We start from the raw sequence: 21,481 nt of genomic DNA, 5'->3' as shown, positions 1-21,481 counted from the left end.
GGGAATTGCTTTTGACTATACATATTCATTAAAAGAGATTTTTTTTCCAGTGCAGATGATGGGAAGGGAGAAGAGAAGGAAGATTGGAATGGAGCTAGAAAGAAGGCTGGAGGGAGAGAGAGGGAAAGAGCAGGGGAGAGAAGGAGAGAGAGGGAGTCACGAAAACATTTATTTTCTACTCAGAATAAAAAGTAAAATTAGAAAAAAAAGACTCAGAGGAGACATGATAGATACCTTTGATACTTTTAAGGGTTGACATGTAGAAAAGAAATTGGCTTTATTTTATTTAGCTACAGAGGGAAAAACTGGGAACAAAATGGTGAAAATTATAGGGAGGTAGGTATTAACACTAAATAGGGTATCCCAAAAGTCTTAGTGTAGTCTTAAGCTTCAATTGTTCTAACTGCACTAAGACTTTTGGAACATCCTATAATTTAAAAAAAAAATGTCCTAAGAGAGTTGAGGGAAAAAACGGAATAGGCTACCTCAGGAAACAAGGAATTGCCTCATTATTGGAAAAACTTCCAGTGGAGGTTGGTTGACCTTAGCGAGTATCTTAGAAGGGAGTTTCCTGTTGCTCTCCCCGTGATGTTTCATGTCATCATAAGCCTTTGCACTGGCTGCTCCCCTCCCCCTGCCAAATGCTCTTCCTCTGCTCCTCCACCTCTTGGAATCTCTGATTTCCTCAGCCACTTTTGGCATGAGGTCCTTCCCGGACTCCTGAGCTACTAATGTCTCCCTACCACTACAGACCCCATACACACAAAGTTATTTTGTATCTGATTTGTATATATCTATATTGTAGTCATGTTCTCTCCCCAGCTGGAATATGACTAAAGGGTCTGGGCTGTCTTAGGAAAAGTAGCTTAATCTTGCTTATACCTACCTCAAACTCTCCTCCCCTATAACACAGAATCTAAATGCCTCCCCCCCAGCTTCCATAACTATCCTACTTTCTTCAAGAAAAAATACCTTACCCCAAATTACCCCCATTTCTTGAAGGCAGGTACTATTTCATTCTGGTCTTACCTGGCACATAGTAGGTGTTTCATAAATGCTTCTGATTGGATTAAAATAAATGGCTTCGGAGCCCTCATCCCCTTGATGACTCAGTTTATAAGTCTAAGGTAACTTCCAATTCAAACTTTCTGCCTATTTTATGTACATTATTCTAGGCTCTGCTATATCAGAGTGAGTATCTCCCTGAGGTATAGGTTCTGCAGCAGCAATCAATGGAGAGGGTCAGAAACCAGTTAACCAAAACAATCTAATGTTTTAGAAAAAAAACCAGCAACAGATTTTTTTTGTTTCACTCTATGAGGAGGTAATTGTTGCCTGGCCAAATGTGTGTGCATGTGTATGAATGTACACATATATACACATATGTACATATAAACAAATACGTGTGTATGAAAATATTATATACACACACACACACACACACACACACACACACACACACACACACTCCTTCAGCAGGAAACAGTTGAAAGTAATATGAAGTGAGATGTTTCCTCCTGAGGAAAACAGAATAATTACGGAAGTTACCGGGAAAGAGAGAGTATGTATTATAGGGGAGAGGGGGTCTAGGGTAAAATACATGGGATAAGCAACTCTAAATACATACATTCTGTGGCTGCTCTGTCCAGAATAGTCATAGGCTCACAGATGCCTAACGAGAAAGGAGGGACCTTAAATGCCATTCTGATCCAATGCCTTCATTTAAAGATGATGAAGTAAGCAAATGAAGAAAGCATGGAATAGTTTATTTGTCAGATTTACGGATAAGGGAAGAATTTAGGACCAAAGAAGATACAGAGAGCATTACAAAATGTGAAAATAAATAATTTCAAATATATAAAATTTAAAAGTTTTTGGACAAACAAAACCAATGCAACTGAAATTATAAGGAAAGCAGAAAACTGGGGAAACATTTTTGCAACAGGTATCTCTGATAAAGACCTCATTTCTCAAATACATAGAGAATTGAGTTAAATTTATAAAACTACAAGTCACTCCCAAAATGATAAATGGTCAAAGGATATGAACAGGCAGTTTTCAGATAAAGAAATCAAAGCTATCTATTATCATATGAAAAAATGCTCTAAATCACTACTGATCAAAGAAATGCAAATTAAAACAACCCTAAGATACCACCTCACACTTATTAGAGTGGTTAACATGACAAAAAAGGAAAATGTTGGATACTGGAGGGGATGTGGGAAAACTGGGACACTAATACACTGTTGGTGGAGTTGTGAACTGATCCAACCATTCTGGAGTGCAATTTGGAACTATGCCCAAAGGTCCATAGAACTATGCATACCCTTTGATCCAGGAATACCATTGCTAGGACTATATCCTAAAGACATCCAAAACAAGGCAAAAGGACCTATTTGTACAAAAATATTTATAGCAGCTCTTTTTGTGGTGACAAAGAATTGGAAACTGAGGGGATGCCCATCAATTGGGGAATGGCTGAACAAGCCGTGGTATGTGAATGTAATGGAATATTATTGTGCTATAAGAAATGATGAGCAGGCAGACTTCAGAAAGACCTAGAAAGACTTATATGAACTGATGCTGAGTGAGCAGAACCAGAACACTGTACAGTTATCAACTGTGATTGACTTAGTTCTCAGCAGTACAATGATCCAAGACAATCCCAAAGGACTAATGATGAAGCATACTATCCTCCTCCAGAGAAAGAGCTGATATTGACTGAATATAGACTGAAGCAGGCTATTTTTCACTTTCTTTCTTGCCCTTTTTTTCTTTTATTTGAATCTTCTTGTACGAAATGACTAATATAGAAATGTTTTACATAATTGTACATGTATGACCAATATCTAACTGCTTACCATCTTAGGGAGGGGGGAGGGATAGAATTTTGAACTCCAAATTTTAAATAAAATGTTTAAAAATTAAAAAAAAATAAAGATGATGAAGTTTGGAGGTAAATGACTTGTTCAAGTAACTCAGGTCAGGTCAATGGGGAAATCCCACCCAGGGATTTCTTCCCTTTCTGATTCTATCCCACCACTTTATTGTTTTTAATAATTCTATAAGGGTGATGTTATCTGTGTCAACAAATGAAATGTTTAAAAGGACCAACAGAGTGTTGCCATGGCCCCCAAGAAAACTCTGTAAGAAATCAGCTCCACAGCAGCTCAGCAGAATCATTTAGTCACTGGTCATTCATTAACAGGCAAAGAGGGGTACTGGCAACTGTAAGCAAAAATATGGAGGTGAGAAAGTATGAATGTGTTAAAAGAATGACAAGTATTCCATAGAGAATGCCAATGCGCAGAAGTGAAGAGGAGGTTAGGGTGGGTAGGTTAGGAAGGATTCCCTTGCTAATTCAACTCTATACAACCTAATTTTGGAGTTAGCAAAAGCCCTGCCCTTCACCCATTTTTCCTTTGTCTTCCAGCCCTTGCACAGCAAGGACACAGGAGATATTCTGGGTACCTGTTTCAGCTCCTCCCCTGGGTACAGTGGGAAGGGGTCCTGGGCCAGCCGGATCTCTAGGTCTGCATGCCGAAGTCGCACTTGTCCTGTAGCATCATCAAACAGCACAGAGCCCCCTCTATCTCGGGCTACAGGGTTAGCTACAATGCAGTAATGTCGTGGTGGGACCGTAACCATGCGCGCTGGGGCAAACAGTACCCTGGTGAATAAGAGGAAAGTATGAGGGACTGCAAAGACCTTCCCTCCTCTTCTAACTCCTCCCATGTAGCCAGACATATCCCCAAGAGGGCAGGCCAATTGGAGGATGAAAAATGAAGACATGGACTCCCAAATAAGTGAAAGGTTAGAATGGGTGAGCAAGGAACATATTCCTCCAACAGACCAAAACCCTTTTGCCTGTCCACACTAGCTTGGATGAGCTATCACTCCTCTCTGGAAATAAGGACAGAAATGAATGACCTGGAGAGAGTATAGCCAGATCAGGAAATATTCCTACCCCTCTCCTGCCCAAAATTTTTCTTTTTCTATATCTTTCCTTTTCAGGACTCAGTGGTTCCTGAACTCATACTGACCTTTCATTGTCCTGCCGGATGTAGGTCTTGGGCCCAACCTCCACACGGGATACATTGCTGTTCTGGTCAAGCACATGAATGAAGTGATATGGGGGGATTCGGATGATGGAATCGCCCTTATTTGCCATGGTGACTTCAGAGTCAAGATGGCAGGAATCAGGAGTGGTTAATACAGGATTCCTGGTATGGGGAAAAAGAATACAAATGAATGATAGGGAAGGGGCCACAGGGAGCAGAGAAGAAAAATGAAGAAAGGGAGGGAGAGAACCAAGGCTAAGAAAAAAGGTTAAACAAAAAATGGATTTTAGGCTCCTGGGGAAAACTTTGATTGCTTCCCTTTTTAACATAGACCAGCAAAATAAAAACAAAGAGGCAGCTAGGTGGCACAGCAGATAGGGCATTGGCCCTAGAGTCTGGAGGACCCGAGTTCAAATCCAGCTTCAGACACTTACTAGCTGTGTCACCCTGGGCAAGTCACTTAACCCCAACTGCCTCAAAAATAAACAAAAAGGGGTACCCTTCATGCTGCTTAAGGGCACCTCCCCAATTCCTCCTCACATGGCAGTATGGTTGTAAGAACTCAAGATCCTTAGCATGAGAAAAAGAAGATTTGGGGGCCATTATCTATTACAAGGGCCATCATATGGAAGAGGTATGGATTAGACTTGTTTTGCTTGGCTCCTGAGGGAGGAATGAGGAACCACAGGAAGATGTTTCAGGGAAGGAGATTTTAGCTTAATGTAAGTAAAAACTCCCTAATAATTAAGAATTGCCCAAAAAAGGAATGGAGGTAGGGGATTCTCCTTCAGTGCCATTCCTCCAGTGGATGACTGCTGGCCAGGGATGTTGTCCAGGAAGTTCCTGTTCAGGTATGGGTTAGACTAGATGACCACTGAGCTAATAGCCCTAAGATCCTAGGCTCTCCCAAGCCTACCCTTAGCAAGTCCTGATTTTAAGTTTTTAAAATAATAAAACTATGCAAAATCCTTCTCTAATGCCTTATTTCATGGAAGTGATCCTGGTTCCTTGAAGGGTTTATGAATAAATTTTAAGATCTGGAAGACTCTACTATACTAGAAAGGCTTCAAATACAATTCTGGTGACAGATTGAATACCAAAGTAGATACTACATATAGAGAGGCTCATCACCAGCTGGTTGCCCACTAGGTGATAAGATTCTCTGGCAAAAGCAACCTTGAAGGAGAAAACAAACAACGATCCTCAGTCTTGTATGACTCCCTCACAGAAATGGCGGCAGAATGGTAGAAAAGAGGGTAGAAGGTGCTAAGAAACGCAACTTTTAGACATATATAAAGATGAACTCAAGAGCAAATACTCTAAATGTGGGATTTTATGTCCAATAGCCAATGACTGGATATATTTTTAGAAGAAATGACCCGTATCAATAGAGACAGTCTCACAAGTGAAATCAAAAGACAAAAGAATTAAGCCAAATGGGAAGGATGGCTCACACATTCTTCCTGGAAAGACAAAGGAACTGAAGCAATTGTTTCATTAGAAGCCTAAAGACAACTAAAAATAAAAATTTCATGCGACACTTGGTCATGTCATCTTGTGGAAGCTCTTACTGAGCATAAGCAAAAAAGACCATTTAGAGAGTAATGTAATTGATAACACTGACATCCACTGAGGATGGTGAACTTCAAACCAAAGCCAACAGAAACTTTGATGGACATGGCAAATAAGCATCATAAAAATGAAAAGTTGACTATTCTAACAGAAAACTAAGTTTCACCTGAATGCCAGCCCACTTTTCCTAGTATAGCCAATTATAACGTGTCATGAGGACTGACCAAGACCCCCTTCTTTGCTGCGTGTCAATAAAGAGGGTAACCTTCTCACTGGAGTTACTGGCTTTACTGCAGTGGCTAGTCTAGCCCACTTTGTTAACAGCTGTATGGGTCACTGCCAATAAACTGATTTTGCTTGGAGTTATGTACCTCAATTTACCTTTATTGAATTTACATGGGACAATATCCTGCAATGTTGCTAAAGTTGTTTCAACTAGTTTTTTAGTTGATTCTCTAGGGTTCTCTAAGTATACTATCATACCATCTGCAAAAAGTGATGATTTTATTTACTCATTGTCTATTTTTATTCCTTCAATTTCTTTTTCTTGTCTTATTGCCATAGCTAGCATTCCTAGCATGATATTGAATAATAATGGTGATAATGGACATCCTTGCTTTACCCTTGATGTTACGGGAAGTCCTCAAGTTTATTCCCATTAAAGATAATACTTGCTCTTGATCTTAGGTAGATACTTTTTCTTTTTTTTTGCAGGGGTAAGGCAGAGCGATTGAGGTTAAGTGACTTGCCCAAGGTCACACAGCTAGTGTGTCAAGTGTCTGAGGCTGGATTTGAACTCAGGTCCTCCTGACTCCAGGGCCAGTGCTCTACTCACTGCGCCATCTAGCTGCCCTATCCTGGAAATTATAACTATCAGTGAAATGTCACAAAGATTTTTTCCCCAATTATCTGTTTCCATTTGCTTGTGCAAAAGCTTTTTGATTTTATATCATTAAAATTTTTCATTTTATCTTTGCAGTCTTTATCATTTGTTTATTTATGAACTTATCCCTTATCCATAGACTTGCTGTGTCACCTAGCTGCCCCCAGACACTACTGATTTTAAGAAAGGCTCCACTGATTCCTAGGATATCTATTATTTTTAATGTATATTGTGTTTTGTCAAAGGCTTTTTCTGCATCTATCACAACATGATTTTTGTTGTTATTGATATGGTCAATTATGCTGACCTTGTATTCCTAGTATAAATTCTACCTGGTCATAGTGTATGATCTTTGTGATATATTGCTGTAATCTCCTTGCTAGTATTTTATTTTAAAATTTCACATCCATATACATTAAGGAAATTAGTTTATAGTTCTCTTCCTCTGTTTTTGCTCTCCCTGGTTTAGGTATCAGAACCATATTTGTGTCAATAAGAGCAATTTGGTAGGATTCCTTCTTTACCTATTTTTTTCCAAATAGTTGTTGCTTAAATGTTTCATAGAATCCACTCATGAATTCATCTGGTCTCTGGGATTTTTTCTGAGGGAGCTCACTGATGGCCTGTTCAATTACTTTTTTAAAGATAGGGTTAAGTATTCTTTTTTCTCTTCTTAATATGGGTAGTTCATATTTTTGTGAATATTTATCCATTTCAATTAGATTGTCAGTTTTACTGGCATATAATTGGGCAAAATAACTCCTAATCATTGCTTTAATTTCATCTTTGTGGTGCATTCACGCTTTTCATTTTTGATACAAGTAATTTGGTTTTCTTCTTTCATTTTTTCAAATCAAATTGACCAAAGGTTTATCTTTTTTTTCTTTTCATAAAACCAGTTCCTAGCTTTATTAGTTCAATGGTTTTCTTACTTTCTTTCAATTTTATTAATTTTTCCTTTGATTTTTGGGATTTCCATTTTGGTGTTTAATTGGGGATTTTTTATTTATTCTTTTTCTAGTTTTTTTTAGTTGAATGCCCAATTCATTCATCTGCTCTCTCTCTCTACTTTTAGAGATATAAACTTTCCCCCAAGTATTGCTTTGGCTGAATCCCAAAAGCGGGACAGAAGTCTTCCGGAGAGATAAGGTGGAAAACAGACAGGTTGATCTCTGGAGTTCCTTAACCGGCCAGCGGGTCAGGACCCACTTCACAGAAAGAAAAAAAGGCTCTTAACAGGCTTTCTTCCCTCTACTTTCTCTCCTCTGAGTGATCCATCCTTAATAACAAAATAATCTTAGACACAACTGGTGGTTCATGGAGGGAACACAGAGATTCAATACCTTGGCTTCAATTCCTTTTCTGCTACTTATTCACTGTGTGACCTAACCTCCGCTGGACTCAGTTTTCTCATCTGCACGATGAGGGGGTTTAACTAGATGACCTCTAAGGTTGTTTTTTGCTCCCCCCCCCCACCAGCTCCAAATCCAAGATCACAGATCACTTCCTCTGTTCAAAAGTCTTCAGTGCCTCCACGTTGGTAAAGTCTGAATTCCTTTTGCTATTCATTAGCCATAGCCTTCCCTCCAGCTGAACCTGATCAGTTCTGCTCAAACATTCACTACTCATTTACTACCAATCCTTTGCTTATACTATTTACTACGCTTACAATGCCTTCTCTTCTCTTTCCTTGCCTGTTGAATCTCTCCTCCTCTATTAATGCCGAACTCAAAGACAACCCCTCTGCCATGAAATCTGTCTTGATTTTACCCCATGCAGTAACTGTGCCCCTTGGATCTCACATGGCACTCCTCGGTACTTTGTTAGTGCATTTATGATGACGGGCCCTATTTGTGACCATAAACTATGATACTAAGGTTCACAGGCTCATAGCTTTATTATTGGAAAAGACTTCTGAGGCCACTGAATCTAGCCTCTTCATCTGACAAATAAGGAAATTGACACAGAGGATGTGGAAATTGAGTAAACCACACTGACTCCATCTTATGACTTAATTCTGGATCTGGCTCAGTTCCCTTTCTATTCAGTTATGGGTTTAGTCCATTTTCTGTCTTGTGAGAAAACTTTATTGCATTATTTAAACCTAGCTCTTCATGGCTGGGAAGCTGGACTACCTCTACCTGCTGCTTAGAGACTCTTAACTAAGGACCTAGGTTATAAGTGACCAGAAATCCAGTTGGATCTGAAGATTGATGCAGGTAGTTTTCTCATAATTATACCTCTAAAGCAAATCTGAAAACTGGCCCAGTACTGATCCACCAATTATTGTTTCCTTGTTCCTTTAACTGAATACAGACACTTGGGGGAGAGGGGTAAACCTCTTCCTGATTTCAGGAAATTGTACCTGTTCACGCTCTCCCACCTAACTTAGAAAGTCCCTAATGTTTCTTCCACTTAGATATCAGAAATCTTGTATCCTGGATTATATCTCGTTAATTGTTTTCTCTTAATGCACAAAAATCCATCTCCTTCTGTATTCAGGGTCCAGGGGTGAGCTGAGGAGGTCTGGTCTTGATCTGTTATGCAATCAGCATGCATCGCTTAATAAATTAATATATTTGGAAGCTTGAACCATTGTTTTCCTCAACTATTTCAGACTTCACCCATCATAGTAAAACCTCCCAGATGAAGAGAGGACTCTGAATCCCAGGGCAGCATTTTAGCTTTGTGGAAGACTGTCCCAAAGTTCAGACTTACCTATCCATTTCAAACTCATCTGACTCAAGGGAAGGTTTACCCTCGGACTGTTAGGGACCATTTACCCCTATCCTGTTGAGGAAGAGCTATCCCCTTCAAGGAAAAGGCTGAGTCATAAGGACTTGCCTAGGGTCACATAGCTAGTAAATGTCTGAAATACCCTCCTGACCTTCAGACTCCTATCTCCATCCGCCTACTAGAAATCTCAAACTGTATGTCCCATAGACAATTTAACCTCAGTATCTCTCTCCCTTCCCCTTTTCCTCACCAGCCTTTTACTAAATAAAGAGATAACACTATCCTCCAAGTGACTCAGGCTCACAACCTAGGTGCCACCTCCAAGCCCTCACTCTCTCTCACCTCCTCTATATCCAATCCATTGTCAAGTCCTGATATTGTCTCCTCTCCTTTCATATCCACCACCCTAGTGCAGGCCCTCATCACCTCGCCTGAACTACTGCTTCCTGACGGGCCTCCCTGACTCAAGTCTCTCCCCACCCTAGTCCACCTTCAACTCAATCACCTAAGTGATTTTTCTAAAGTGCAAGTTTGATCATGTTTCACCCTCCTCCAATTCAAAGTCTAATGACTCCCCATTACTTCCAGGACTCCTCTGTTTGGCTTTTAAAGACTTTCACAAGCTGCTTCCTACCTGTCCAGTCTTCTCACACTTTACTTAGTTCTATCTAACTCTAGAGTTCAGTAGATACCCGGCCCTTTGCTGTTTCCTGCACAAGATACTCATCTCCCAAATTTGTGCTTTTTAGCTGTCTTTCCCCGATTGCCTGGTATGCAATCTTTCTTCACCTGTCTCCTAAAAGTCTCAGCTCAAACCTCACCTTCCACAGGGGTCTTTCCCAGTTCCTCTCAATGCTACCCCGAATTCACCATGTACATAGGTGTTTTTTAACGCTACTTCCCCGAGAGTCCCTCAAGAACAAGGACTTTTTTCACATTAGTATCTTGAGCATAGAGAACTGACACATTATTTATAAAATGTTTCTTGACCAAGTCTGCTTCTTTATCTTCTATGCTGGGCCAGCTCCCTCATGTTCTCTCTCAGGACCCAGTGCACACAATAGATGCTTTACTAAATTTCTGTTGAAAGATCCACAAACTACTTTTAATAACACCTTGTTTATAACTTTCCTTTGAAAGGTACTGCATCCTATAAACTATCTTTGTATCCATAATAGATACTTTGGGGACATCTGTTGAATGTATGAACACTGATGGCGTTTATATCAATATGCTTTTATTTCTGGGGGCAGGTGTTTCCATTTGGCCTAACCAATGAATAATTATAACTAGTAATTACTATATATAGCTAGTGTATAATAGCTAACAACCCTGTGAGGAAGATGCAATTAACTGAACCTGGGAAACGTAAAGTGATTTGCCCCAAGTCACATAGTTATTAAGGGTCTGAGGCCAGACTGGAACTCAGAAACTCCCCACCTCTACCCACTGCACCTTCTTGGGAACTGGTAAGAGTGGACTATTAAAGAAGAACTGTCAGTGGAAAAACCTCTGAGAAGCCTATTGAGGGGACAGGAGTGAAGACTAGGGGTCAAGAACAGGAGCATGGTTTTTTCCTCTTCCTTAGATAGGTTTTCTTATCTGCAAAAGGAGAGTCATAATCTCTAATGCCCCACCCATTATCAAGTTATATGATTTCTAAAGGTCCTTTTTGGTTTCCAGGCCATTTGTTTTGCTTCCTGCTTTTCTCTTGGCAAACCCACTATGAATACCAGAATGAGTCAAGGCTGAAGAGCCAAATTAGAAGGGTGGGTCCAAATGATGGGGGATGGAATGGGATTTACACTGGGCCCCTAAAACGACCCTAAAGCCACCGAGGCAAGTGTCTGGCATTTGCCCAAAGCACCAGGCCCATGCCAGTATAATTCTTTCAACTGCCCTTCCACTGTGGCCCTCAGTCTGCACCTGGCACCACCCAGGCTATTTCCGCCATGCCTTAATTCCATCTAGACCCCTTCTCTCTTACCTCCCAATCACCCCAAACTATTGGCCACTCCTTGATCACATACAAATCTTCCCGCAGTCTTTCTGTACAAAAGGGTCCATCTTGCCCCCATTAAAGTGCTCAGATTTCTTAAGAGTCTGGCCAGCTTGTATTAGCTCGTTTTCTTAGAATCTGGCCAATAGGGCGGATTCTTAAAATCCTGCTCATAAGGAGTTTTAATAAACCTTGTCTTTGACTGAAAGAAGGCTTGAGGCAAATTCGGGGTTCCCAGCACCCCTAGACCTCAACACTGAGACACTCTTTCCTCGAGGACTTGGGCCCAGAGGGCTGGCCAAAGACTGATAAAGGTAAATGCAAAATTAGAGGGAGAGGAGGATTCCAGAGGATCTATTATCACACTGAACTCAAGTTATAGAAAAGTTACAGAAACTGTATTAAGTGTTAATATCCCAATGGGGCTGATTTGAGGCCAAGCATAAGATAAGAAAGTTACCTAGAACTACTGCTAAAGTCTGTGGGTGTATATAAGTCTTCCCAGTGTCCTCAGGCCTAATCCGGTACAGTCCAAGAGCTCCCAGACTCATACACAGTCCCCGCCCCTCCCCATTGGGAAAAGGGATGCCCTGAGGCTAAGCTGACCCCAAAAGTCGGACCCCTTGTAGGTGAGGAGGAGTAGGAGACTGCGTTCCACTTCAGTCCGGCCCGCCCCAGAAGGGATATTTGGTCTAGTGTGCCAGGGAGCCAATCGGAAAAGTCTGTCCTCAGGACAGATAAGAGGCTGGGATGTGGACAGCACTAAATGGGTCTCTTAACCGCAGGAGAATGCTAAGCCTAGTTCCGGGTAAGAGACCAGAACGCTCTTCAACCACAAATCCCGGGGCTAGGGGCACTCCCATCAGGAGGTAAGTTTTACAGACTCGGTAGGTTGGGAACTCTCCGAGGACCCCCAGGGCCACTTCCCAGCAGCACACCCACTTGTTCTGGTCGCTGCCAAGTGCCCTTTCCGGAAATGAAGAGGGCTGCTAGGGAAAAGCCCCAACGACGCTCGAGCCTTTCCTAGCAATGGCATCGAATCCGATACGAGAGGCAGCCTAAAGGGAGGATCAGGAACTGGCTGCCGGTGGGGAGGGGAGAAGGGGACCAACTCACCTGGGTCACGCCTTCCTAGCCTGCTATCTGAGCACTTCCCGGGTCTCCCCGGCACCCCCAGGATTCCGGCTAGGGGGTCACCGAGCGGTCTTCCACCCCGACCTCGCCCAGCCCTAACACACTCCTTAGGGAAAGTGGGAACGGGGGTAGGGAGAGCACTTACGGAGGGGTCTCAGGGCCACCGGGAGGGAGGTGCTGTCGGCGTTGCCGAGATTTCATCCCTTAAGAGTCGCAGGTCTTCCCCCCCCCCCCCCCCGTTGTAGACTTCCTGGCAGCCCCAGCCCAGGAGGGGTGGGACCGGAGCATTTAAAGGGCCCTCGGAGCATGGGGCGAAGGAAGGGGCTTACTCCGCCGGGAAGGCAACCCACTCTCCTCGGAAAAGGGCTCCACTTCCTAAACCCATCACTTTGGGAGCCTGGGAGGAAAAGCCAAAGTTTTGGTCCATAGTCTCTTGCACCCAACTCCCAAGGAATCCTGGGGCCTTCCTTATCCAAGTTCCCCCCCCCTCCCCGCCCCCAATGGAGAGGGGCGGGGAGGGAACGGCAAAGCCGCCTGAACTTCTGAGTTTCTCCGGCTTAACTACCCCTCCTCCGCAGCCAGGGGATAAAGGGGAGTTGGTGAGGGGTTAGCTGCACAGCGTTTATTTAGATACTAAAGATTGGCATAAAAAAAACTTAAAATGTAACCACTCAGTTACAAAAACAACCCCCGAAACCACGGTCCAGCCCACCACGTTGCCCTCCTCCAGTCGCTAGCTCCTTCTCCCAGCGAGCTCGCGCTCGGGGGGCTGCAGAGGTGAGCCCCCCCCCCCCCGTTCCCTCAGTATTTCCGCTGCCTCAAGAAGAGCCCTCCTCCCGTGGGTCGGACGGGAGTGGTCGAAGGCGAGGGGTCTTCCGAGTCCAGGCTGAAGAGATCTCGGCCGGTCCTGAGGATCTGCTCCTCCAGCTTCTTGTGCCGCTTCATGTCGGAGAGAACCTTGTCGAGGCGGGCCTCGCGCTTCTGGCTCCGGGCAGAGCTCCCTGGAGGAGCGCACGGATGGGAAGACTGAGGCCCCCGCGCCCAGCTGCCCCGCTACCGCTAGGGGCTCCGGAGAGTGAGTAGTTAAGGTCAATTACACAAACTCCACTGCGCCTGGAGTGGGGGGCGGGGCGGGGGGCGCAAAGCTATGCCTCGCTGGCTTGGGGGGGGGGGAAGGATGCTCTCTCTCCCTCTGAACCTCCCACCTGCTCCCCTCCCTTCCTGTTTCCACACAAGCTCCCCAGTTCCGTACCTGGGGTACGTCTTCTGTCAATCAGAGAATCCTTGGGCGTCATGGGCTCATCATCAAAGTCAAATTCTGTGGGCACATGAGGTCTGGGGCCAGGCAAAAGAGAGAGAGGGTTGTCGGGCAGCTTCCTTTGTTCAACACCCCCAGTGCAGGGGTGTGGGGGGGATTACTCTCAGCTTTTTGGGTTTCTTTCAGTCTCTGCCCCTTAATTCCCTCCTGCTTCTGTTCGTTACTCCTTGGCCTCCCTACCCCTACATCTTTCCCTAGGCATTTAGCCTGCTTCGCAGGTGAAGTGGATAGAGTATTGGGCCTGAAATTAGGAAGACCTGAGATAAAGTCTAGCGTCCGACACTCACTAGCTGTGTGACCCTGAGCCAGTCACTTCACTTCTGTCTGCCTCAGTTTCCTCATCTGTAAATGGGGATCATCACAGCACCTGCTGCTTTCTCCCTGTAGAGAGGATCACATGAGATAGCAGTAAAGCACTTGCAGGTGCGCTCTAAATGATAGCTTCCTCCCAGACCTGTCTGCACCCTGCTCTTATCAAGGCCTTTCCCTCCCATCCCTTCTCCTTTGGTGCCGTGTACCAGGAGGTTGCTACACTCACTCACTTTTCCTCTTCCTCCTCCTCAGCCTCAGGCTCTTCATCTGATTTCTCTTCCTCACTCTGGACCTCCGGAGTGGGAGGTCTTCGGGGTAGAACCTCAGCCTGGAGCTCCAGAGTCCCATGGGTGGCCAGCAGCTCATAGAGTTTTCGAATTTCAGCAGGAGGTGGCATCCAGGGTTCCCCATCCTGGGGTAACTCTAGCTCTTCATCGCTGCAAGGCACACACCAGTCCTCTTTGCCTTCATCTTCTTCGTCTTCTTCTTCCTCCTCGGATGTACCTGCTGGTTCTACCTGTGCCTCTTCAAGGGCGGGCTCCTCTGCTTCCACCTCCACCTGGACTTCTTCTCTGGGCCTTTCCCTTCCCTCCTCCTCTGCCTCCTGGGCTGGGTCAGTCCGGGCAGGGGCCCCTGCAGGGTCCTCCACAGCCAAAGCCTCCAGGCCAGAAGTCACCTCCCCTTCCCCGGGCTCCAGCGCCGCTTTGGTCGCCGCCAAGGACTCCATGGCCCTGGGCCAGGGCCCTTGAACTGCTGGGGAGGAAGCCCTACAATGACTGACAGCTCAGGGGAGCGTGGGCCTCGAGGCACTGGCCTGCCCTCAGGGGGAGGTGAGTCAACAATAGGGATCCCCAATCCCAATCGAGAGAGTAGGATCCGCAAGGGGGATCTCCAGGCTGGCGGCATAAGGGCTCGCTGCACCCCTCCCCTCTCCCCATTCCCCGCCCCCACCCAGCCCCCCACCTCCAGGGTCTTCACTATCAGCCCCAGGACTCTCCCCCGGGATCTCAAAGCGTAAGGAAGAGGAAAAGTAGTTCTTTACAAAAAGCCACGCCCCCACCCCCAATTTTCGAAGCCATCTCGGGAGAGAAGGCAACACACCTAGATGAGACGGAGTCTCCTGGCTCTCCCCCTTTTCCCCCGGGGGTCGGACACGTACAGGACTGGGGGATGGGCCGCTGAGCGAGGAGAGTCCACGCGCGCGCGCGCTTTTCCCACGTTAACTCCGCCCCCACCCAACTCTCCGCCCCAGCGACCGCGGCGCGCGCATCCACACGGGTTTCCACCCCCCCCCGGTCGATCCCGGGACCAACCCCCACGGCCACGCGACGTCCACCCGCGTTTCTGTCCCAAGCGCGAGGAGATCGGATACGCCCCTGGCGTAGCACCCTTGCCCACCCCCTATCACCCCCCCCCCACTCCAATTCCGACCATAGTAGGCGCATGCGTCTGGGGCAGGACTTGAGGTGCCGAAAATGAGGGTGAAGCCCTGTAATCGGCCAGTTTGGCTTCTGCCAGGAGTTAAGATGGCCACCGCGACCGCGCGTGCGCACCGCACCAAATCTGCTTGGCGTAGGCATGAGCTTTCTCACTGCACCTTCTCCCCGCCGCCCCATCCAGTCCCACCCTCCCCCCCCAACCCCCCTTCCGCGCCCGGCTTTCACAGAGGCTCGATATCTTAAGGGTCTTGAGAGGAGAGTGAGAACCGACCGGTTATCACACACCTATGTATCGCTTTAGGCTTTGCAAAGCGCTTTCTTCACTGCAACTCTAGGGGGCAGGCAGCGCATGTATCACCATACCCATTTTACAGTCGAGGGAATTGAGGCTGGTGGGGGAGGGGGGCGCTGCAGGAGAGCCGTCTGAGTTCTGGGAGTAGGGTGTGCCTAGGACCACCTAGAGACTGATAATGGGCGGGGAGGAAAGAGCTCTGGGCGGGAGCGGACTGACAGATGGACAGAGGAAGCCGAGGGAGCAACGTCTCATGCACAATCTCAGTTTATTGGTGTTCAGATTCATGCAGCATCCTTCATACAAAATGGGTAACCAGTAAGACAATTCTGTTGTGTGTGTGTGTGTGTGTGTGGTTTGGTTTTTTGTTTTGTTTTTTAGATCTGTGGGTTCCCCCCCACACTTTTTTTTTTAAGAAAGGAAAAAAAAAATTCTCTGCCAGCTGGGCTGGGTAGCTCCCCACCCCAAACCTCTTGCTCCTCCTTGTGAGGCAAAGTCGCCTTTGTCCCCTTAAAAAAATCTACGAGGACCCGCCCCTTGCAAGCCCAGGCTTCGAGTTCAGCCTCTGGGCATTTGGTCCGATTTTTTGGCTTTTTTTTTCTTACAAAGCACGTGAATGGCACAACTCTCCCCCTATAAATAAACTAATATATAAATAAACTGTTAAAATCCTCTCCTTTTGGCAGTCAGGGGAGGGGGATGTAGACTAGGGCACAGCGCCCGGGTGACTCGACTGGGCCAGCACGCCCCCAGGTTAGAAATTACCCGCCCCAGTTCCATTCCCTCATGCGTGGTATGTGAGTAGAACAGGCATCACAGACCAAACAGCAATGCACCCCAGGCCTCCCCCCCCCATGAAATTAGGAAACTCTTTAAGGCCCACCCCCCTCCCTTCCCCTCATGCCCCTCAATGCAGCTCTCTCCCCATACTCTGATTCACAGGGAGATATTTGGGAGGGCAGACCCTTAGTCTGCTCCCAGGAATTGTCTTTGAAGAGAATGAACAGTCAGAGATAGGCTGGGGTTTTGTTTTTGCATATCATTCCCAGGAGGATGTCCCACCATCACTCCCTTCCCCAACTTGAGCTGGGCAGAGCCCCTGGCAACCCCTTCCTATGAGGGAAGGAGGAGGGGAGGCTTTCAGAAAGATCAGTCTGTTCAGCTGGAGGTGGGGAACAGGGTCAGGTCACCCACCACAGCCCCTACTTCAGTCTATTCAGTTTGTAGTATGCCCAGGAAAGGGGAAGGGGCAAGGTAAGAAATTGAGGCAGTCGATGGAAAGGGAAATGAGAGAAAAGGGCAGCTCGGGACTGGGAAAGACGTGATGAGAAGAAAAGAGAGGTTGGGAGAAGGCCGTGAACAAGGAGAAAAGGAGGCTGAGCATATGGGAAGAAAATGAGGAAGAGGGAAACGGGAGGGAGCAAGAGAAGATGGGCAAAGGGGTGGAAAGAAGGAAAGGAAAGACTGGCAGGTGAGCAAAGAGGATAGAAAAAGGGCAGGAAGAGGAGGGGAAAGGGATACCGTAAACAAGGCCCCGATCCAGCTCCCTGGGTCTCTGCAGGATCAAGGGCTGGTAGTGGGGGCCATCATTAGGCCTCACCCCAGGGAAGAGATGGACCCCTGGTAGTTCAGAAGAAAAAGTCGTAGGGACACAAGGTAGAGCCTCTCATTTAAATACTGTTCAGAGGACAGAAAGGGATGGGGATGGGGGAGAGGAGGGAGGGAGGGAGAGAGAGAGAGAGAGAGAGAGAGAGAGAGAGAGAGAGAGAGAGAAACAGAGACAGAGAGAGCAGGTACATGAGGTTAGTGATGCTAGACCTCCACTAACAGCCAGTTCCACCTTTCCTTAAATCTAGCTCTGTATCCACAGAGCCACAGTCCTTCAAAGAAAACCAACCCCTCTCCACCCACTCAGTTCTCTGGCTAGAAACTTCCAGGCTCTACCATAAACACCCACCACTCACCCAACCCTTTCCCCATCCTTAGCCTGAGACACAACCCTACTCCCCAACCAACCCAAGTTCATACTCACATCCAAAGTTGATGATACAGGAGGCAATGATGATGAGGACCCCACCCACCAATGCCACGATACTCAACAGCTTGGCCACCCTTCCCAGGCGCTGAGCTCCATCCACATCACCCTGCTGTAGACTGTTCCGAGACTGGAGTGGTTACCAACAGCATTGAGGATCATGGTGAGGGCCCAACAAGGTGGCGACCATCATTATTCAGCCAGAGTGTCAGTCATAATGTATAGAGAGGAGGAGAAAAGGATAACAGATCGTCAATATAAGGTCAAAAACTCTTTTTATCCCTTTAGCCCTCCCTGGGACGTAGAGGGTTTTGGAGGAAGTTTCTGGGATACAAGGGCCAGGGAGAGATAAAGTCAAAGTTGAGGAATAAGTAGACAGAAATCTAAAGGAAGAAGCCCAGAATCTGGTGGAGATGTGGTTCTCGGTCCATGAGAAGGTAGCCCAGAAATAAGAAACACTCTCCCCCCAATTCCCACCCCCCTCATCCCTGGGGTTTCCCAGTCACAGACATGGAGAGCACTTGAGCCAGGGTATAAGGGAGCTAGGGCAGAGGGAAGGTGGGGAATCCCAAGGACTCACCATGATGGCATAAGCAAAAGCCACAATGTTGACAGGCCACATTGGGCAGAAGCAAGACAGGATGGCGATGATGATGTAGTCACGTGGCTTTGGGATCTCTTCGCCCCCCTCAACTCCTGGCCCCCCTAGCAGGGAGCTGGGCTGGCGGCTTAGGCTGCCTCTGGGGGAGCCAGGCTTTGCACCATGCCCCCCAACTCCTCTCTCCTCATCCACCAGCTGCTGGAGCACTTTTGGGGGTGCCCCATTGGCTGGAGGGCCTTTGGGTGGAGGAGGAGAGTGGGGCTGAGGAATTGTGCCCTTGTCCCCCTCTCCAGCCTGCACTGGCACTGCTGCCCCATTCTCTTGTTTCTCCATCAGGTCCTCCGTTAGGTCCTCAGGGGCTGTGGAGATAGGCTTTGCCTTTTGGACAGGAGATGTAGGCTGGGGGACTGGCCTGAGGTCAGACACTGGTTCCTGCTTAGTCTCCTGTTCTGCTTCTGGGCTTGGGATTGGAGATGGTTCTTTGTTTACTTCTAGAACTGGGGCGGACTCTTTGCTCCCTTCTTGGGCGGACTCTTTGCTCCCTTCTGGGGCGGACTCTTTGCTCCCTTCTGGGGCTGGCTCTTTGCTCCCTTCTGGGGCTGGGACAGATTCTTTGTAGGTTTCTGGCTGAGGATGTGAGTCGGCTCCAGGGGTCTGTTCTGCCAGTGAACTTCCAGGGTCTGTTATGGAGTCTATGTTCTTGGCTGGGTTTGGGATCCCTTCTGGTGCCTCTGAAGTTTTTATTGTCTGTTCAGGGGATGTCCCCACTTCTAGGCCTTCATCTGAGGGTCTGGTGGAATCTGAACCCCTTTGGGGGGTCTCTTTGATGTCCTGGGCCCCAGCTGGAGCCTGGGGAAGGGTGGTCTCTGCTCCAGGAGTAGTTCCAGTCCCCTCGCCCTGGGCTGAGGTACCCTCCTCATCCCCCTTCATCTCTGCCCCATCAGAGCCACTGGATGCCATCTTGAGATGGGAGAGGGGAGGGATAGGATAGTGGGGGAAGGGGAGAGAGCAGCAACAGGATATCCTGGAATAAGAGGAGACACAGCTGGGTCTGGGGAAGGGAAAGTGTAGAACATGGAGCCCAGGAGCCTCAGCTGGCTCTGAATAGAGGCACCTCTGACTCTGAAGGGGCACGGTAATGGCTACGTGTCCACAGATTCAGAGGGAAGGACCTCAAGAGGTCTTTGCTTTTCCCTCCCGGCTCCAGGGCAGGCTGGCAGCTTTGGGTAAGTAATAGAAAGAGCTGAGACTTTTCTTCCTTCCAGCTCGAAGTGAGGAAGGTGACGGGGTGCCTTAGAAAGTGAGATTCTCCTTCACTAAGCTGTCTTTATAGTGCAGGAGAGACCTGGGTTAACCCTTTGGGTACCGGGAGCAGAAAGCTAGCCCTCCTTCAGCTCTCCACCCACACCCACCTTCTTCAGGGCCCCCCTCCCCTGTGTCATCCAGAGAAACTCAGCCATGGAAAGGGATGCAGACGCGCATAGGCAGACCCAGACCCCGAGCATTAGGCAGGCAGGAGGCAGGTAGTCACCGCTTTGCTTACCAAATGCAGCGTCTCACAGGCACGCTGATGAACCCACTCCCAGGCAGATGGACACCTCCTTTCTATCTCCTCTCCCATCTCTCCTCCATCCCCCCTCAAACTGGTTCCAATCTCCCTTGTTTGGTAACTCTCTCCATCCCTTCTTCCTCCCTTCCCTCACGCCCCTCCCCTTCCCCCCCAGCTCAGACTGGTGGTTTTCTTACTGCGTGTGTATGGAGCCCCCTCCCCTGGGGAAGGGGGAATCCCTTCCTTCTTTCTCTCCAATCCCTTCTCCCCGGGGAGCGCCACCCTCCCTGCTGCTTCTCCCTGATCCCAGTGCCTCTACATTACCGTAGCGTCTTGGTTTCGCATGCACCCTTTCCCTTCAGGTCTCCATCCAGAACCCTGGTACCTCTCTCCGCCCCCCCCCGCAGGGACCCCGCATTCTTGCGCGGGGGCTCCATTAGTCCAGGCACCCTCCATTCACATAGTGAGCACCTTCCACTCCCACCCTGGGCCCCGGGGCCCATGCCCACAACACCCTCGCTTACCTCCTCTTCTTTCCCCAGAGCCCTGGGGGCTGCTCCTGGCGCCGCCGCTGCCGCTGCAGCAGCCGGGGAGCGAGCGAGCGAGGCAGCGAGAGAGCGAGCGACAGAGCCAGTGGTTCCCCCCTCCTTCCTTCCACCCCGCCTTGCGCGCGCCGCCCCCGCCCCCCAGCTCTCCATCGCCTCCCCTCCCATCCTGGACCCGGGGGAGCCTCGCGCGTCCGGGCCCCGAGTTACCCTGGCAACCAGCAGGTTGCCTCGTGCCCCCACCCCTCCTCATCCCGCGACCCCCTAGGCCCTCGCGCCCCCCTCCAGCCCAACGGTCACCGAACTTCCCTTCCCCCTCCCTCAGCTTGAAGGGCCGCGGTGCGGGGTGTGAGACCAGAAGGGAGAGGCTGGCATGGGGGGAAGGAGAGAGGAGCCCAGGGCTGTGTCTGGAGAGTGGGGGACAGGCTAGGCTGCGGGACCAGGGTATGGGTGATGGGAGAGGGAAGGGACCCACAGGGGAGCGCAAGAAGAGAAGGGTCCACCTTCCCCTCACTAAAGGTGGACCAGGGATAGGCGGAAAGGGTAGGGAGAGAAGGGTCCGAGAGAGTGAGAAGGACGTGACGAGGAAGGGGTCGGGAGATGCGGCGCAGGTAAAAGGGTGGTGAAGGAGCACCTCAGGGAAGGCTGGTGAGCTTCAGGGTAGGTAAAGGCAGGAACTGGGTGTTCGTAGGGGCCAACTGCAACTTCCCTTCTTCGCTGGCCCCACCCACCCACGGTCCTGGGGATCTCAGACTTTCCCCAGCCTTGCCACTGTTCCAGCTTGCATCGATGACATGACTTTGCAGGTATTTGACGGTGGGGTTCCAAGATATGCCCTTAGGCAGGGATGCTGGGGGGAGCAGATAGCCCGCGAAATGTCTAGCAGAAGCCTTGAATAGCCATTAGCTTCTCCAGGGCAGGGATTTCCCCAGAGACCTAGGAGTCCTGGACCTTGCTAGCCACAGACACTGGATCCTCCCTGCTCCACCCTGCATCTGGGCTGCA

The 21,481-nt window shown here is 48.2% G+C and overlaps 3 protein-coding genes across 8 annotated transcripts in view; all 3 read right to left on the bottom strand.

Moving 5' to 3' along the window:
* The window catches only part of LOC118831269 (major vault protein), a 32,611-nt gene extending 19,663 nt beyond the window's left edge, over positions 1-12,948 (bottom strand). The window contains exons 1-3 of one of the 2 annotated variants that reach the window (XM_036738514.1): positions 12,531-12,948; positions 4,044-4,223; positions 3,472-3,670 (exon numbers count right to left, since the gene is read on the bottom strand). In XM_036738514.1, the coding sequence (XP_036594409.1) occupies positions 3,472-3,670; positions 4,044-4,223; positions 12,531-12,586 (435 nt within the window). In that variant the 5' untranslated portion in view covers positions 12,587-12,948. Of the gene's footprint in view, positions 1-3,471; positions 3,671-4,043; positions 4,227-12,377; positions 12,454-12,530 lie in introns of those variants that run through there. The other variant, XM_036738515.1, reaches the window with a different exon arrangement.
* A 37-nt stretch (positions 12,949-12,985) lies between these two features.
* Positions 12,986-15,377, bottom strand: PAGR1 (PAXIP1 associated glutamate rich protein 1). 5 transcript variants are annotated; one of them, XM_036738524.1, is made up of 4 exons: positions 15,329-15,377; positions 14,246-14,768; positions 13,638-13,720; positions 12,986-13,386 (listed from the first exon to the last, which is right to left on the bottom strand). In XM_036738524.1, the coding sequence occupies exons 2-4, from the start codon at positions 14,740-14,742 to the stop codon at positions 13,187-13,189; spliced, it is 780 nt and encodes a 259-aa protein (XP_036594419.1). In that variant the 5' UTR covers positions 14,743-14,768; positions 15,329-15,377; the 3' UTR covers positions 12,986-13,186. The 5 variants fall into 5 exon arrangements, with proteins under 5 accessions (XP_036594419.1, XP_036594421.1, XP_036594420.1 ...); XM_036738526.1 differs by having other exon boundaries at positions 14,246-14,765; positions 15,329-15,356; XM_036738525.1 differs by lacking the exon at positions 15,329-15,377 and adding an exon at positions 15,175-15,236.
* Positions 15,378-15,989: 612 nt separating this feature from the next.
* Positions 15,990-19,468, bottom strand: PRRT2 (proline rich transmembrane protein 2). The gene is made up of 3 exons (XM_036738527.1): positions 18,362-19,468; positions 17,779-17,911; positions 15,990-17,423 (listed from the first exon to the last, which is right to left on the bottom strand). The coding sequence occupies exons 1-3, from the start codon at positions 19,340-19,342 to the stop codon at positions 17,413-17,415; spliced, it is 1,125 nt and encodes a 374-aa protein (XP_036594422.1). The 5' UTR covers positions 19,343-19,468; the 3' UTR covers positions 15,990-17,412.
* Between the last annotated feature and the right edge of the window lie 2,013 nt (positions 19,469-21,481).

This window comes from Trichosurus vulpecula, chromosome 9 (assembly GCF_011100635.1).
Source record: "Trichosurus vulpecula isolate mTriVul1 chromosome 9, mTriVul1.pri, whole genome shotgun sequence".
NCBI classification, from domain to species: Eukaryota; Metazoa; Chordata; class Mammalia; order Diprotodontia; family Phalangeridae; genus Trichosurus; species Trichosurus vulpecula.
The sequence above is the reverse complement of the archived record's forward strand: the minus strand, read 5'-3'. Positions and strand labels throughout refer to the sequence as shown.

Bases quoted from the DNA above. Each gene is read 5' to 3' on its own strand.
- PAGR1 (XM_036738524.1), bottom strand. From the start codon at position 14,742: ATGGAGTCCTTGGCGGCGACCAAAGCGGCGCTGGAGCCCGGGGAAGGG. The intron at 13,721-14,245 runs GTGAGTGAGTGT...GCCTGGCCCCAG, and splicing joins GAGGAGGAGGAAGAGGAAAA to ACCTCATGTGCCCACAGAAT. The intron at 13,387-13,637 runs GTACGGAACTGG...GCGCTCCTCCAG, and splicing joins TGACAGAAGACGTACCCCAG to GGAGCTCTGCCCGGAGCCAG.
- PRRT2 (XM_036738527.1), bottom strand. From the start codon at position 19,342: ATGGCATCCAGTGGCTCTGATGGGGCAGAGATGAAGGGGGATGAGGAG. The intron at 17,912-18,361 runs GTGAGTCCTTGG...TAACCACTCCAG, and splicing joins CTTTTGCTTATGCCATCATG to TCTCGGAACAGTCTACAGCA.